The sequence below is a fragment of the Pezoporus flaviventris genome, unplaced genomic scaffold, assembly GCF_033815535.1.
Source record: "Pezoporus flaviventris isolate CSIRO_AGI_PZ_B2104156 unplaced genomic scaffold, CSIRO_AGI_Pfla_v1 ptg000031l, whole genome shotgun sequence".
Classification (NCBI taxonomy): domain Eukaryota; kingdom Metazoa; phylum Chordata; class Aves; order Psittaciformes; family Psittacidae; genus Pezoporus; species Pezoporus flaviventris.
The window spans coordinates 69,331,709-69,348,512 of NW_026892579.1; the positions used below are offsets into that span (position 1 = coordinate 69,331,709).

The 16,804-nt window shown below is 44.5% G+C and overlaps 1 protein-coding gene across 5 annotated transcripts in view; it reads left to right on the top strand.

Annotated features, from left to right (window-relative positions):
• The window catches only part of SLC24A3 (solute carrier family 24 member 3), a 167,880-nt gene extending 162,994 nt beyond the window's left edge, over nucleotides 1-4,886 (top strand). For all 5 annotated transcript variants that reach the window (XM_061461777.1, XM_061461778.1, XM_061461774.1 and 2 more), the window contains exons 16-17: nucleotides 726-791; nucleotides 2,184-4,886. In XM_061461777.1, the coding sequence (XP_061317761.1) occupies nucleotides 726-791; nucleotides 2,184-2,333 (216 nt within the window). In that variant the 3' untranslated portion in view covers nucleotides 2,334-4,886. The remainder of the gene's footprint in view (nucleotides 1-725; nucleotides 792-2,183) is intronic.
• Nucleotides 4,887-16,804: the final 11,918 nt, after the last annotated feature.

Below are 16,804 nucleotides of genomic sequence, written 5' to 3' on the forward strand. Positions count from 1 at the left end.
AAGTAGCAGTTAAATAGCTCCACAGCTTTGAACGTGTATTTTGGTTCTCCACTGGCACAGTGGCTGCAGTTGCGGCTCTGCCATGGAGATGACTCCATCAGAGCCTGTGGTGTGTCTGGTACTTTAGTGATGGTATCTCTACACAGCCCTGCAGGCAATAAAATGACTTTTTGCCCTATTTGCCTCCATGCTAAATTACATTCAGCCTGTGCTAGTGTGCCATGCTGCACTGATAGCGATGGTCTGCAGCAGCTGAGGTGCAGGCTGTGAGAATACTGACTTGTTTTCTTCACTGAGATGAGTAAGAGTAGGGAAGAAATTACATGTTTGTGTGTGTCCTTGTTTATTTTCACCCGCGATGAAGCAGTAATTGATGACTGAATGCAAAAATTCCTTTGCCTTGTTTATTCTTTCAGGATTCACATGGGAGTTAAGTGCCAAAAAGAAAATTCCATGATATAACAGTATAAGAAATGACAAAGCCTGTGTGAGGTGAAACAGTTTGAGATGCTGTCAGCTCCTAAGGATGCTATTCTATCAATACTGTCTTTGACAATAGGGAGCATGCAAAATAATCTGTGATGTAATGGGTCTGAATTGGTGCTTAGATCTTGCAAGCCAGTGTTCAGCAACTCAGCAGTTTAGGATTTTACTGAATTATGAGCAGAGAGAAATACTGTTGCTTCTAATTGTGACATGGTTTTATAAACTTCCTTCTTTTACAGATTCGGTTAAACAGCAGAGGACTTATCTATTCTGTCGGTCTCCTGCTGGCATCTGTTTTTGTCACAGTATGTATATAGTCTTTTGTTCTTCTTTTCCAAAGAGTGATTTTTACAGACTTTCTTCATCTGTTCTTTTCTCACTTCCAGCTGTAATAGTGGTTGCAAGGACTGTTGTTGAGGGGTAGGAATGGTCATTCCTCTTGTAAACTTCCCAAGACTTTGATCTGGCACTTTGCAGAAGCTATCTCTGTCACAGGATGCCTCTCATATTTGTGTATTTTTCATGGGAGGATCCATTAGTTATTTCTCATGCTAAAGTTGGACCAGATCCCTTGATGTATTGCAAGACCCATTCTCCTGTTGGACAGGTAGACAGAATGCTGTACAGTTTGCTTCGGCTTTCTGTAAGAACCTCCTGAACTGCAACATCAACCAGAACAAATAGTGCCTAGGCATGACAGTGTTTCTCTTGAAATCCATGCCTCATGTTTCCTGACCTGCCCATGTCCAGCACAGCAGATTAGAAATTATAAGGAGAAGAGAATTTCTGTGACATCTTCCAATTCTTGAGACCAGCTGCTGCAGGGAGTCACAGAATCATAGAATCACAGAATAGGTGGGTTGGAAAGGACCTTAAGATCATCCAGCTCCAACCCCCCTGCCATGGGCAGGGACAACTCACACTAGACAGTGTCACCCAAGGCTCTGTCCAGCCTGGCCTTGGACACTGCCAGGGATGGAGCATTCACAGCTTCCCTGGGCAACCCATTCCAGTGCCTCACCATCCTAATAGTAAAGAACTTCTTCCTTATATCCAATCTAAACTTCCCCTGCTTAAGTTTTAACCCATTGCCCCTTGTCCTGTCACTATAGTCCTTAATGAAGAGTCCCTCCCCAGCATCCCTATAGCCCCCCTTCAGATACTGGAAGCTGCTATGAGGTCTCCACACAGCCTTCTCTTGTCTTCCTGGGGTCCTCCTGGGCATTGCACACCAACACAGTTCCCACGTACACAAGACTTTAATTTTTCAGGAGGTTTGTGTGAGAGCAAACTAAGCAAAGCTGAGCACAGCCTTAGACTCTGTGGCTCCAGATTGAGATGCAGAGGGGCATATAAAGCGTTTTGAGTGAAGAAAAGGGGATCTGGCCTTTGAAAACTTTTCTGAATTAAATGGGATTGTTCTTGTCAAAATTAAATTCATTGCAGAAACTTAAGGCCCTTGAGCCAGGGCTCAAAGCGATCTAAGTCAGTGGGGCTTCAATGACTGTGAGGGGGCTACTCTGATTTACTTCACCTGTGGTCTTCAGCTCACTTGCTGCAGTACTTGCATTGTGATTGCCTCCAGGTGACCATGATCAGTATGGGTGCAGTCACCTTTGTGTTCCTGTAATTGAGATGGGGATTTACCTCTGTTCAAAATGTTCCTGCTGTGGTGGCTTACTCTGTGTTTATTGTAGGTTTTTGGAGTCCACATGAACAAATGGAAACTGGATAAGAAGCTAGGGTGTGTGTGCCTTTCCCTTTATGGCATCTTCCTGTGTTTCTCCATCATGACAGAATTCAATGTTTTCACTTTTGTGAACTTGCCCATGTGCAGAGATCACTAATGTAGGTGGCAGACTGTTGGGAGGAACTTCCTTCTTACCTGTGCAATACAAACCACGGCTGGCATCTCCTGAACGCGGTGCACCTCCAAGTCGTGACGTATATCCTGCTCACTGTTCATAGGACCTGTGGCCCCATCTAGGTCTGCCCTGTCCCTGACTCCCCACAACCTGGACAAATCCTGCATCGATGTGAAGATTATTTTTTTCAATATTCATGTGATTTCCTAGCTCAGTTTTTGAACAGTGTGACTGGGATGAACTGGCTGCTAACTGGCGTCAAGCCAGGCAAAACTGGTCTGCTACAATTACTTCTTTTTAAGTTATTTGTTGGAAGACTAATCTAATTTATGACTTAAGACTACTGCTGTAATGCAGAAGAGGTACATTCTACAGGGGCTGATTTTCAAGGAGAATCATGGGATTATTTTTTTTTTATTCATTTGTTTTTTGTCTTATTCCTTTTTTTTTAACTGTGTTCTGGGGTTTCGAGGGGTGGGAAGGGTGTTCTTTCGGGTTTGTTTTTTAATTGCCAGAGATCAAGGTCTTCTCTTGCATCTTCTCCTTCTGTGTGCTGGGCCTCCTGTAATGATCCAAAGGTCACAGGGCAGTGTAATATGGGAATACAATTCAAGGTACTCAGCATATGAATGGATTTACCGCATTTTAAAAGAAGATTGTCAAGGCAACAGACAATGACTTTTGACCATAAATAATGAAACTTGTACAGGTATGATGAGGAATGCAAAGTAAACATGGATTCAGAGGGTAAACACTGCTACTATTTTATTACCAACATTGGAGTTTTATTGCTAGGGTGTTCATGGTATTTCCAAGCAATAGTTCAATTGCCAGCCCTGGAGGGCTACTGATGAAATGTCCTGGTTTTTAATGGTCTGCACATGGAAATGGAAGGTCAAAACTTTCTCTGCTCCATCAGATTTCTTGTTTTGGGGGGATTCAATAGTTCATGTCTTACTTGTTCTGAGAAGGAGATAAGTAAATGTCGGAACTTTTCTGAGTTACAGACACTGGTTTCTTTAAAAGGAAAGAGGCATATTTTGCACAGATATAGTTACTGAAGTCATAATTTGCCGTTCTTTAAAGAATACACTGGACCTGGCCAGATATTTGTCTTCTTAAGCAGTTGAACTTACCTGGTAACAAATCAAGTGGATTCATCGCCCCTCCTTTGGGAGGGAGGAAGACACAGAGAGACATGGCACTTTTTCAAATGTGGAATATCTTCAATGCAGACTGGCTCACAGATCTTAAGTTATTGTGAAAGTTTAGCTATTCATTGTTCCAATATCCCTGCTAGATTTTGTATAATTCTGTATTAATATGCAGGCAGATTCCACCCCATGAGAAACACTATCACATCTTCATTTGTATTGATACTGTGGATTCTTGCCAGTGCTGGCTCTTGTATTTACTTTAAGCACTGATCACTTCTGATTCATTTGGTATGTTTTTTTCTTCTTGTATATGTCCTACTATGAAATGTATTAAGATACTACCAGCTAGGTGAATGTTTTTGTCTATGGTACAAATATTGGTAGTAAAGGTACAGAAAACCCTATGTAAAAAAAAAAAAAAAGGAAGCTAAAAAAACCCTAACCAACAACTTGCACCAAACCCTAACCTACAGCAGGGAAGAAACCTCCAACTGAAAAAAAAAAGGCAAAGAGAACCCCATTCACAGACAGAAAGCCAAGTTTTATTTCATTTGCACTTTTGGAAGTGACTTTTACAGTTTGATTTTGTTTGGGCAAAGTGCTGTAAATGGAAATATTTACCCCCTGTGGTTTCCATTCAGCTCAGCACCCAATGCTCGTTCTTTGTGACACTAAGCCTGTGGAGGTTCTAGCCCCTGTTGCACTGCATGTGTCGAGGAAATCTGGTGGGAAAAGCTGAGTGCTGCCGGCCTCGGTGCTCAAAGTGTGCTCATGATCTCTGGCAGGGAGCAGTACGGGCCAGGGACAGGCAGTGGAGAGTCAAGGACATGCCTGCATCACCATTTTTCTTTCTGGAAAACAGTTGTGTTCCTACTTGTTGAGCTCTGCAGCCTGTGGTTCGAGCAGCCTTGTCGTCACTGTGCCCGCTGAAATCCTCTTGCATTAGGAAGCCCGCTGTACTTTTCCTGTTGTTTTTTATTGTTGCTGTTGAATTTTTTTGTTGTTGTCAATGAGATTAATAATAACCACTAAAATGCCTAAAATACATCCTTAAATCAAACAATGTTAGCAACGATGTGGCACATCCCTAAAGGCCACACCCCTCCCCACACAGCTATACCCCTGTAGCAAGATGCAGTTGCTCCTAAGCAGAGTGTTTCCTTGGGGGGCAGATTTGGGGAAGAAAAACAAAAAAGAGAGAAGTTTCACATCAGGGCCTATTGTTACTTCTATTTTTAATATTTATACTGCTGCTCCAATGGAGCCAGTTGGATCTATTTCTACGAAATAGCCATTACCTATCCCATGGCACAAACTGCATGAGTATTTTTTAGGAACTTTTCCTATCGGTGTGCATTAAATACTGTAGTGTATCATAGCTTTGCATTGTGTGTAAAACCTGAAATACCTGGTTTTGACACTTGTGTGTTGTGCAAGAATGTACTGCAAGTTGTTTCTAAGCAGAAGCAAAAGGTACATTGAATTGTCGTTATTGTGCCATATATGAATTGATAAGCACTTCCTATAGTGACAGTTCTAGTGAGGTGTGCTTACGATTTACAGCCAAATCTCAGACCTGGTTTGGAAGAGGATAGACCAGGTGAATGTGTGCATTCTTGTTTTTTTTTTTCTCCAAAAGACAGCGCCTGTCAAGTTTTTAGCATAATGAAAGCCTGTGGAAGCGTCCACAAAGCAAAAACACTTGAGCAATTTTTAGCATCCTTCCTGTGTGACATCTCCAAAACTCTCGTAGACAGCTACATTCAAATGTGGTGCAGGTCAAAAGCTTTGCTCCAGAGAGGACGGGGTCTGAGGGGTTCTCTCCTCCCGACATCGGATCCCGGTCCCTGCAGGCTGTGCACAGGGCAGCCGGCACCTGCCTTCCGTTCCCTGCCAGCGGCTCTGCAGTGCCCGTTGCTGCCCAGTGATGGGGTCACCGCTGCGGCGCGGCAGCCCGGGGGGAGGCTGCTCCCCTCTGCCCTGCTCGGAGCCGTGGGGCAGGAGGGGCTGTGCCGGGGCTGGCGGAAGGGGAGGTGAGGCACAGCCGGGCTGGAGAGGAGCGGGGATTGGGGCCGGGGGAAGCCGCGCTGGGTTGTGTTCTTTGGACGTGACTGGGATTCCTGTGCGCTGCTGTTACTCTGAGAGCGAGGGGCACCTTCGCGTCTGAGGCTGCGCTCCGCCTTGGGCCGGTTAACTCTTCCAGTTTCCATGCCCAGCTGTTTCGGACAATTCTTGATGATTCCTTCAAAGGCAGATGGAAGGGCCTCTTCCTCAGTGCAGAGCAGCACACCGCAGCACTGACTTTGACCTGATTTCTAGATGTGAGCCTTTGCTGGTTTCAGCTCTGCTCGAGGTGTGGATGGCCTCCCTTTGACAGCAGTTCAAAGGCAGAATGGTGGGATGCAATATGATGAGGACTTAAGCGTGCTGTAAAAGCTGCTTATGTCCCTACCCAAGGTGAATTTTCTACTTGCTTTTTTCTAATTTTTGTCTTTTTTTTTTTTTTTCCTTTTTTGTTTTTTGATGTACCACTTTCTGGTAGATTGTTTCTGCGATAGGAGCACCAACCTGAAACATGTGCATGGGAGGGCCTGCCACTAGTATCATTTGGGTTTTTTTTTTTCCTGTGGTGCTACCTGGCTGCTTTGTTTTCTGCTTTCTGCCCTCAGCTGTGTCATTGAAATCAACTGAATGCCATGCTTTAGATTTGTGATGTTAGTGCCTGAGAAAACAGATGCTCATTCTTAACATTCAGAGATGCACGACTGGGTTTTTCATGACAAAACACATTAGGTAAAACAGCAATCTAGTTTCAGAAAAACAAGTTCAGTGCAGATGGGGCAACCTGAGGGTAACCTTTAATAGCCTGCTGTCAGAACAGGAGTTTTTCTATGCCTTTTCCAAGTAACAGTATTTGTGAGATAAAATGCAGATTGAATATTGTTGAATAACTTTTTAGAAAACCACGACTTTCTGCTGATTGGCCAATGTTTCTTGGGGGAGCCTTAATCCTTTCAAATAAAGCTCACAGAGATGCAGTAGTGAAAGGTTTATCCATTTCAAAGTTAGGCCACTGAGGCTTTAAACTTGTTTAAATAGATCAGTCAATCTCAGTGGACCATGCTTAGCTGGATTTAAATCCTCCTTATATTCATGAAGCTCCACTTGATCAGCAGCCACTGTAAGTTAGTCTAAATAGACTTAAATCCGGGTAAGAATGTCTCTATGAGGTTTGTCCAACTTGAGCGAGACCAGTTTAAAGCCATGCTTTTAAGGAAAGTGGTGAAAGTTTGAATATTTGGAAGACTTCATTCACTTCAAAATTAATGAGGTGCAGAGTTTGAATATGCCAAGTGGGTGAAGCAACAACAGTGCTTAAAGGAAGAGAGTTCTCAGTATTTCACTGACTTGAGTGAAAGTTGACCTCTGTTGAAACCAGTGGCAAAACCCCAGTGACTGCTTTGTAGGGTCAGTGTACGTGTTTGCAGTGTTAAGCCCTGGAAAGGGCTGTTGCACTTTGTTTTTTAAAGATGAATGAGCTTTTTGTTTTCTTACCTGAAGAGGTAAATGAAGAACTATTAATACAGCTTGGCACCTTTAAGGGAATTTACATGGGTATCCTGTTAGCACTTGGTAGCCTCAAATCTGAAGCATATTTCTTATATGTATATACTTCTACCCAAACTGCTCTGACTTGTTCGGCTGAATCTCCAGAACCAGTCTCAGGTGTGGGCAAATCCATGTCTTCTGGAAAAGTTTTCTTTATTCTTGGGAAAGCAATGAGGGAGGAAATGGCAGCTTATGTCATTGTGCACCAGGGGATATAATTTGGCTGAAAATCTATTCTTCACCACCCTGAAACAGCCTAGGCCAAGTTATCCAAGTTTGGTCAGAAGCGTCTGATTTCAGGAAAGCATCTAGAAAAGCACAGTTTGTTTAAAGCAACCAATTTTGTAATAAATTTATATAGTTAAAATGACTTTATCATGGTATGTTGTAGGTAGTTTTTTATTTTACTTTTTGTAATAGCCTTGTAGAACAAGTTTTAAACCTTCCACACCAAAACAACCTGGCAGAAATCTTGTCAATATGATCCTTGTCTGCCAGGTAGGATTTGAATGGTGCTAAAAGTCAACATGATAACTTCACAGCAACAGCTTAACATAACCTTTTTATTGCGAGTTGAGGCAAAACATAATGTTGTATGCCTGAACCTATGAGGAAGGACAGTTGGAGCTGATTGCAGATCAGAGCATTTCCATTGGCATGCCTGGCATGGAAAGCAAGGAGCTTGGATTCCCAGAGGAGTAACCCCTGTTGCTGGATATCTCATGCTGTAATGATAGAAAGGGGTTGCAGGTGCATACACCTGCCTGCTAGCTTGGAATGATACTTTCTCCTTTTCCATAACAGAAACACAGATTTCCCTTAGAACTGAGCCTTACCTTAATTCTGGTCAGTATTGTCTACCGATAGGCATTGGAGCAGGGGAGGGCCCTAAAGCTCATCCAGTTCCAGCTTCTTACCGTGGGCAGGGACACCTTCCTCTAGAGCAGCTTGCTCCAAACGCCTGTGTCCAGCCTGGCCTTGAACACTGCCACGGATGGGGCAGCCACAAGTGCTCTGTTCACTTCATGCATGTAGAGATGGGCGTTTGGCTCTGGAAGGAGTTAACTGTAGAAATGTTTGGTGGATAGAGAGGCCTGTAACATTACGCAAATTTTAGTAATCATAGAGGTGCGTAACTCTGCCATTAGGAATGAAAAAACGGAGACCTCGGCACTTGTGCAGTGAGATCTATATGCAGCTGGTGGGGTCATTTCAGTAAAGCAGTCCCCAGGGTAGCAAACCACCACATCTCTGAGGGAGACCGGTTGTAGTAATTCCTGTCAAGAAGTGATGCCATCAGCGTACAGGTACACGGTTACCTTAGTCATAGAACCAAAAACTGGTTTGGGCTGGCTCCTAAGCTGCGAGTCCAGAAAGCACCAGAGCCCTTGCCTAACTTGAAGCACATCCCTTGTCTTGTAGAGGTCCATCTGTTGGAAGCTGGGCACGTGCTGAAGTGTTCTGCAGAGAAATTTGGTTTAGGGAATCCAGCTCTTTGGCATCAGGAGGGTTTATTTAAGTGCCCAGTAAAGCAGCCTGTGCACTTTAGGAGTGAGGGCTCTCTCATGGAGCAACTGAGGCAAAATGCTCTCCTGGCAGGGGCAGGATCCTCTGTGGTCAGTGAGCAGATTACTCTGACCAGAGCCTGTAATGGGCATGCCTTGGGTTCATATCCAGAAAGTGACTTCTGGAAGACTTTATACAAGTTTTATAACCTGTTTGCTAGGAGTCAGCTGCTGAGGTTTCTACTCTTGATGCTATTTAGGAAAGCAGATTTTTGCCTTGCAGGGGTCTATCGCTTGCCTTTATGCCCCTCTAGAAGACAGGAGCGCATGTTAGTAGCTCCCCTGTACAAATGGGACCTGATGCTGAGCCTCCTCAAATTAAAAGCAAGGGGGTTTTAACTGAGCTAGAAGGGGTTTGGCTCAAGCCCAAGCTTGGGGCAGTTGCCAATGGGGTTGTACCCTGCATGGAGGTGTCCAGCAGTCAGCGCACAGCGCACACCAGCACAGGCGCCTGTCTCGCCTTGCGCTCTCAACGTCTCCTGCTGGGTAGGGAGCAGAGTGCCTCTGCCTGCCCTGTGCAGGTCAGTTCCTTTGCTGTGTGCTCTTGCCATCGCGGAGCGTGCGCAGGGCTTGGGTGGGCCCTTTTGAATTTGAGGCTGCAGTTTGCAATTGGCGGAGGTGGGAAAAGAATTTTGCATTGCAAACCATGGGGTAAGATACCAGAGCAGGAGTTCTCTCCCACGTCCCAGCTTCATGCAACTGTATCTGTAGGCATGCAGGTGGTGAAGTATGAAGGATGGCATCCAGGACCCTCTGATGCTCTCCAGCCAGCACTTTAAGTTGAAAGCTATGTTACAAAAATAAGCTTTTACATCCTGACTTTGAGTCCTGGTGCAACTTGTGTGTAAATAGGATGAATCACTCTTGGCAGGACTCTGGTATTGAAAGACATTTTGCAGGACCTGGTCCTGTACTGGCATCCGTGTCACTTTTTAACTTTGTTGAGGACAGCCATCATTGAGAAAGGGTTAGTTTTCTATAGGATGGCTAAGCAGGTTGCCACACCACGGCTGCAGAAACTGAACACAGTCCCTAGAAGAAGGCACATCTCCTTTACTGGCTGTTACAGCCTTAGAACTGCATCTCGTTCTGGTGCTGTCTGCCTTTAGATGCCCCAAGCCATTGAAATAACCAGTCATCACACACTGCATGGGAAGATTTTTCATAGGGTGGCTTTTAAAAGACTCTTCAGAAGGAAATTTGCACGTATGAGGATACTTTATAAATAGTGGCCTCAAAATTAATGAAGTGGGTGCAACCCAGCTCAGTTCTGGTTAGGCAAAGACACTCATTATACAATAAACATTATTGATCTGATTAAGTGATTATAGGTCTGGCCTGGGCCTTTTGCACTTTCTGAAGCCAGGCGGTTCGATACTGGTTTTATGAAGGCATTCTGTCAGAAGTTCATGTCAGTCATTGGCAGACTTTTTTGCCTTATTTTTTTAAAATGAATATAGATTTATGTTCAAGCAACATATATATATATGTATGCACACATACTTACCAGTGTGTCCACTGTTATTAAAATGAAGCCCTGTAGTTACCAGCTGCCATCTGTGTAGGAATAAGACCCTATCATGGCAACTGCTAAGAATCTAAGTGTATCAGTACTTAAAATAGTCTTAGACACACTCATTTCTAAATGCAAGAGATGGTTACTAGCTTTTATTTGTTTCCACATTGTGTTAGCAGGGTATTCTGAGTGGTGCATGGCAGTTGCATATCTATAATACAGCAAGTCACAAGCCTAAGCAGCTTATCTTTGTACGTTCAGGACTACTTCCAATTGTGATTATTGTCATTGGAAATGCCAGTTGCGTTTCCTGAACATAAAGACAGCTTTGAATAAAAAAAAAAAGGCCCATGCAAGACATTGAGGGGGTGGGGAGATTCTGCACTGAAGTATTTATACGGCTTATTTATTTATCATGCATGAAGAGCTGAGCCTCTGGTTTTCCCCATGCTGGCAAAAGATTTAGGAACCTGATTTCAGTCCCCATCTAAAGCTAATGCCAGGTTTTCCTGAATCAGGGAGCAAGCAGACAAAGCCATTAAAAGCATCCCACCGCCCTTCTGGGTGGCCACAAAAAGTACGAAGGCCTTCTTGGATGCTTCTTATATTAGCGGAGAAGCTGAGGAATGCTGAGAGACCTGAAGACGCTTCTGCAATGCTCACCTCTTGATCTGTAAGAGTAGAAATACATAAATAGCAAATACTCATTGCAACAGAATTTATTAATATCACTGTCACGAGATACCGTTTGCAGTAATTAAGATTCATGTTTCACAAGATACCAACAAGTGGTTTGGGGGATTTGTAGGGTTTTTTATTTTTTAGTAATCTTTTAGTAAGGAAGCAATCTGCCTGGTTTTACCCATCTCCCTTTAACAGTAAATGACTGGTTAAATGTGAAGATCTCTCTTTCAAACAGATGTCACGCACTAGGAAATGCTTGGGTGAAGCTGACACTGTCCCGGCTTTATGACAGGGAGGTTCCCCTTTACAGCAGGCAGGATCTCCACCTTGAAATCTTGCAGTAAAAATGATGCAACCACTCACATATGTGGTACTTCCCTATTTCCACTGCATTGGTTTGGTTTGGGGTAGGTCAGCAGATCTCCATTGTAGACTGTATCACATCGTTGCTATCAGTGTGAATTACAATAGGGCTTGTTGGGAAATGCAGAAGCAGTGATGGAATCATTTTACAGACATTGTTTTGGGGGCAGGAAACGGCAAGCCTGTGTTTCATCGGATCTTAAAGCTGGGGGACTTTTCAGATTAGAAAAGAAAAAATTGGAAGGTAAAGGCTGATTGCAGGGAGTATTGCATCAGTCTTTCATAAAGGTTCCTGTAATGTTCAAGACTTGCATAAAGTGAGGTCCCATGTTCTGTCGAGCCCAGAGCTGAGCAGTTGTTCATCCCGCATTCTCGGCAGCAGTGCTTCTCTTCAATAACTCACTGGAGCCAACACACGTTTCTGCATGTCGGGGCTGTATCGTGAAATTGCACAATGCTTGGGTCAGATGAGCAAGCACAGAACTTGAACTACAGCAGGTTCTTGAAAGAAGCCAAAGCAAAATGTTTGTGGAATAACTTCGTTCTTAGGGTTTTATTTTTTTAATGGATGACAGAAGCAAAGGACACAAAGCGTGATTCTGTAATTTAATTGTCCAGCACCTGTGGAGAGCAAGTTCACCTGAGTTTACCAGCATCACAGAAAGCTGGTTAGTGTGTAATTGGGATACTGCAACTTTTGCAGGGGTTGCATTTACACAGAGGTTTGCTTGAATGCTCTTTATCTTTACAACTTACACCCTTGTAATGAAAGGTATTTGTTGCTGGTGAGAAATACTGCATTCCTTTATCAGGAAGAGGGGGATAGAGATGCCAAAACTGATATCTCCACACCATTCTTATCCTAGCTTCACAAGTATGCATCTTACCTGTTACAGAAACGGTGGTGTAAATGGGTAGCAGCAGTTTGTGTACCTGGGGGATGAGCTGGTACACAGTTACCTTTGCCATGCCTTGAAGATTTGGGACCAAGTTTTACTGAATGTTCTAGATTGACTTCACTGACTTGTCCTGGTAAAGCTGAGAATCATTACTAGGTCCTTAATGCAGGCAGCATCTGTAAGAAATGACTAAAGGGATGATAGATTTTGTTTGTCCTCACATTGAATGTTTGTTTTCCAGCCTGAAACCAAGGTAGAAAGGTGTTTGTCTGGCTTTTGGGGATCAGTGGGGGGAGTGGGGCAGGAGGCAGCATTGTCTGCAGCCTGAAACCCCTTGGTGAGGTTTGGCCATGGCTCAGCCAGTGGAGATGTGTAGCAGGGCAGGACTGGTGCTTCTCTCCAGCCCATGGTTCATCTCGTCACAGACACGGGTGTATGGCAGGCGACCCCGTGGGGTGAAGTTCACTTCTGCTACAACCCCAGCAAAGCCTGGCAATGGGAATCCGTGCACTGGTAAACTGGGATTTCACTAAGGCAAACAGGTCAACACACAGACCTGTTCCTCCTCAGGTATGTTGCGCAAGTTCCCTCTACCTTCTCTTCCTCCTCTGGCTCATCCAGTATGTTCTGGGCCAGGCTTTCATTAGCTCCCGTTTATTAACTAAAACCATGGCTGGATTCTCAGCAGTGCTGGGCCCCTGCTCACCACCGAAGGGCAGTGGGTGCTGCTGGGTGCTGCTGGGTGCTGCTGGGTGCTGCTGGGTGCTGCTGGGTGCTGGCTCTCCGAAGAAACTTCCCTTTGCTTTCTTTTCCTTGCAAGGGCTTTGCCCACCAGTGCCCTGTGATTGAGGTGAGTTTGCACCCCCTACTATGGCTTGTTCTAAAACAGACTGTGAGGGAACCGCACAGATTTCCTTCCATTGTGTGTGTGGTGGGTTTTCTACTTCATGGCACAGTCACAGCATCAAAGCTGCAGGAAGCACAGCAATAAAAGTGACTGGTACAAGCACCTTCTATTTGATTTGGGATCAAATGATGCTGTCTTGGTTCCTCTTCACCGAGTGGGACGATCCTGTGATGCTTCTAACCATAAGGAAAAAAATGCAGGTGGAACTGAGGGCAAATGCACATGTAATGTATGTTCATTTACAGCCAGACAGAAAACAAAATAATCAGTGGTTTCTAGTAATGCAATTCTACTCAAAATCACTTTTAAAGTCAGCTTAGAAGTGTTAAAATGGTGGAGCCACAGACAAAACATTTGTTACCTTTTGAAATGAGTTGCAATGGTTTTGTCATACTTGTACAAGTATTATAAGGTCATTCTTTATGTTTGTTTTACAACTTGTTGTAGAATAGTCTTCTATGCATAGCTGTTCCACTTGCCTGTGTAAGTTACAGATTTAACAGAAATGAAAGCATGCGTTTTTCTCTGTTTGCCGGTAACCTATGAAATTAGAAACTTGTATTTCTGTGTTTTTAATGTGTTATACTATAAACAAAATTCACAGCACTATTGTCTATGGAATATCAAAAAGTTTTATTAGAATGAATTACTTTAAATGTTTTGTCATTTGATTTAATAATGTGTCAGACATCTACACTAAAACAATATAATGTTTATCAATAAAAGTATCCTCTCTTTGTACTAACTTAACACTTCAAGGTGTGCTTGGACACAGGAGTCGAGCACCCCTGTGGGTCACAATCCCTGTGATTTATTCAGTTTTGGCATAGTTCTGAAGGTACTTTGAACCGCTCATTTGACCTGGGCATCGAATTAGGGAGTGAAGGAAAAAGAAAAGAGGGTTTGTACTTTTTTTTCCCCTCTGCCCCTTTTCATGTGCCTTTGCAGTAAAGGTGTGTGCACCACAGTAATTGGCGCAGGAGTGGGCTGGCTCCTCTGACCTGGTTGTGTTGGAGTCCACACAGAAACACTGAGGGAATTTTATCTGCTCTTACATGAGGAGTCAAATTCTGCTCTGTTACAACAATCCAGATCTGAAACCACTGTGCTGAAGTTACTCTCTTCCAGAACAGGGTAGTGGGAGTTGATTGTCAGTCTCCCAGCTGGAAGGATTCTGTGCCTGTGACCATTCATCACTGACTCCTATGGTTATGAGATCCAGTCCTCCCTCTGAAGTTATTCCTGGAATAACATTTTTAGTCATGCTTGGAATAATAATGAGGAGGAGGTGCTATTGTAACAGTTCTGATGTAGCCAGTTTCCATTACAGAAAGCTGTGGAAAACCTGTGGAAAGGGCTTGTTAAAAGGCGTATTTCTGGAGTAGCGGAATACTTGTGCTGCTTTTATGCTCTGCACCAGCCTAGCAGAGACTGCAACTTCCCTACTAAATCTGAGCCTGCCTTGGTGATAGGACTCATCGCATTAAAAGGTTGGGACGCTTCAGCTCACCTCCCCTCCCATTATGCTTTCTCTGAAAGAAGGGTTTGAGATCCTTGAATGAAAAGGTCTGTAATTGGGACTGGGTGCTTTGCCTAAAATACCTTTGCTTTTCTCTTTGTAACAGCCGCTGCCAAAATGGCATCTTTCTTCTGATGGGCCCACCATGTCCACAGGAAGCAGTGGTATGTCTTAGGCTGCAGAGGTTATTTATTTACACATCCGCTGCTATTTCCAGATGCAGAAGAGCCATGCGGTGCAGAAAAGGCGCACACGCTGGTCCCATGGCTCCGTCCCAGACTGCAGAGAATGAGGTGCAGCCTTTGATGTTGGTACAAAAGGTGTCTTTCATCAGTGCAAGCCCAGCAGTTGTCTTGAAAATATTTTCCCTCGTTACTCTTGTTTGCATTCCAGCCCTGCGTGCTGGCAGCCCAAAAGGTGTGCTGGAACCCCTGCGGATGCGGCGGTCCTGGAGAGACTTCCCCATGCCTCGTTCTCTGGTTCAAAGATAATCTTGCTCTTTGTCACAACTTGGAGCTGTTCCAGTTGGCTGTTGGACCCTGATGATACTCTCACTCCCTACCCCCTGCCAGGGTGAATTGCCAGATACGCATCTTTTTTGATTCAGCCTCATGATTGCTTACCTCACTTTAGAAAAATTCTGTGTAATTTGCAGCCTGGAAAGTTAGAAACTGGTTTTCAGAGGTCGAGGAGTAGGTGAATTTCAAGCTGCTTTCACTAAAGTTAGGAAAATCAGAGCATTGAGGCAAGCCGTCACGGCTTTGGCTGGAGGAGTTGTTGAAGAATATGCATTTCATGTTCATGTGTGCACTTCTGCGTTTTTAGAAGCTGTTGTTGTGTTGTCTTTGCCGTTACTCCTCAGCCCTCACAAACCGTGCCAAGCAGAGACACGAAAGTTTCTTCAGAACAAAAAATGAAACATCAGGGCAGAAGTACAAAGTGATGAAAAGAAAACTCACCCTCCTCCAGCCTGGCCCTCTTTAGTCATCATAAAGATGCAAAACTAGGCACAAATCCTGTTTATTTTCCCTTTGCCAGTCACTTCTGACTTGCTTTACAGAGGCCCAACTTGTGTCTTTGCCACCCCAAAAGCTATTTGCTTTGAAATATCATTTCCAGAGATGAGAGATCTTTTCTCTGCAAGTTGCAGTTAACACTCTCCCTCCAGACTGGGCTCAATTGGTTTTCACCTGTTTATTGGCATCCTGATTGTGCTGCTTGAACAAAGCTGCATCTGCCCCTGATCTCAGCATAAGGACTTCTGATGGGTAACTCTGAAGCCTTCAGTCGCCCCAAAATCGTGTTTGAAGAGGACTGGTTGAGGAATGTCTCTGCTGATGAGGGAAATGTCTTTTCTTCCTTGTTTTAATCTTTGGAATAACATCTGAGAAACAAAAACAAAAAATACCTTGCGCCCCCCCCGGGTGTAGGTGTTACGGCTGATCTTTCCTTCCCTTGATACCACAAGACAATTTCACTGTATGTACATCAACAATAAATACCCCAACCCTACCAGACTAATTTTCCTTCCTAAATGTCATTCTTAAAGCTAAGGGAAATCTGGCGCCATGCCCCACTCCCAAAGACTACCTCTACCTGCTGCAGCACAGCTGAGGGTCCAGCTGCACCGCTGGCCACGTCAGCACTATGGGACTGCATCTGAGGAACAAGGACTGCCATCTCATGCCTGAGGAATTCAAGCGCTTGCTTTCCTTTCTGTTAATCAGTGACAAAAGGGAGAGCTTGGTGGCGAGCCTCCCACCCAAGATGGTTTTTAGCCTCTTGATGCCACATCCTCCCAGGTCACAGGCAACAAAAGCATCACATGCTTGCAGAGCAGGACATGCCACTACTGCTTAGCATCCCAAAAGATGTGCAATACCCTTTCTTTGTGAAGAGCCATGGACAGGGCTACCTTTTAAGAGAAGAAATGGGGTTATGCATCCCAGAAAGACTCCCAGTATCCCAGCCTGGTTTGGGTTGGAAGGGACCTCAAAGCTCCTCCAGCTCCAGCCCCTGCCACGGGCAGGGACACCTTCCACTAGAGCAGCTTGCTCCAAGCCCCTGTGTCCAACCTGGCCTTGAACACTGCCAGGGATGGGGCAGCCACAGCTTCTCTGGGCACCCTGTGCCAGCGCCTCAGCACCCTCACAGGGAAGAGCTTCTGCCTAAGAGCTCAGCTCAGTCTCCCCTCGGGCAGGTTCAAGCCATTCCCCTTGGCCTGTCCCTCCATC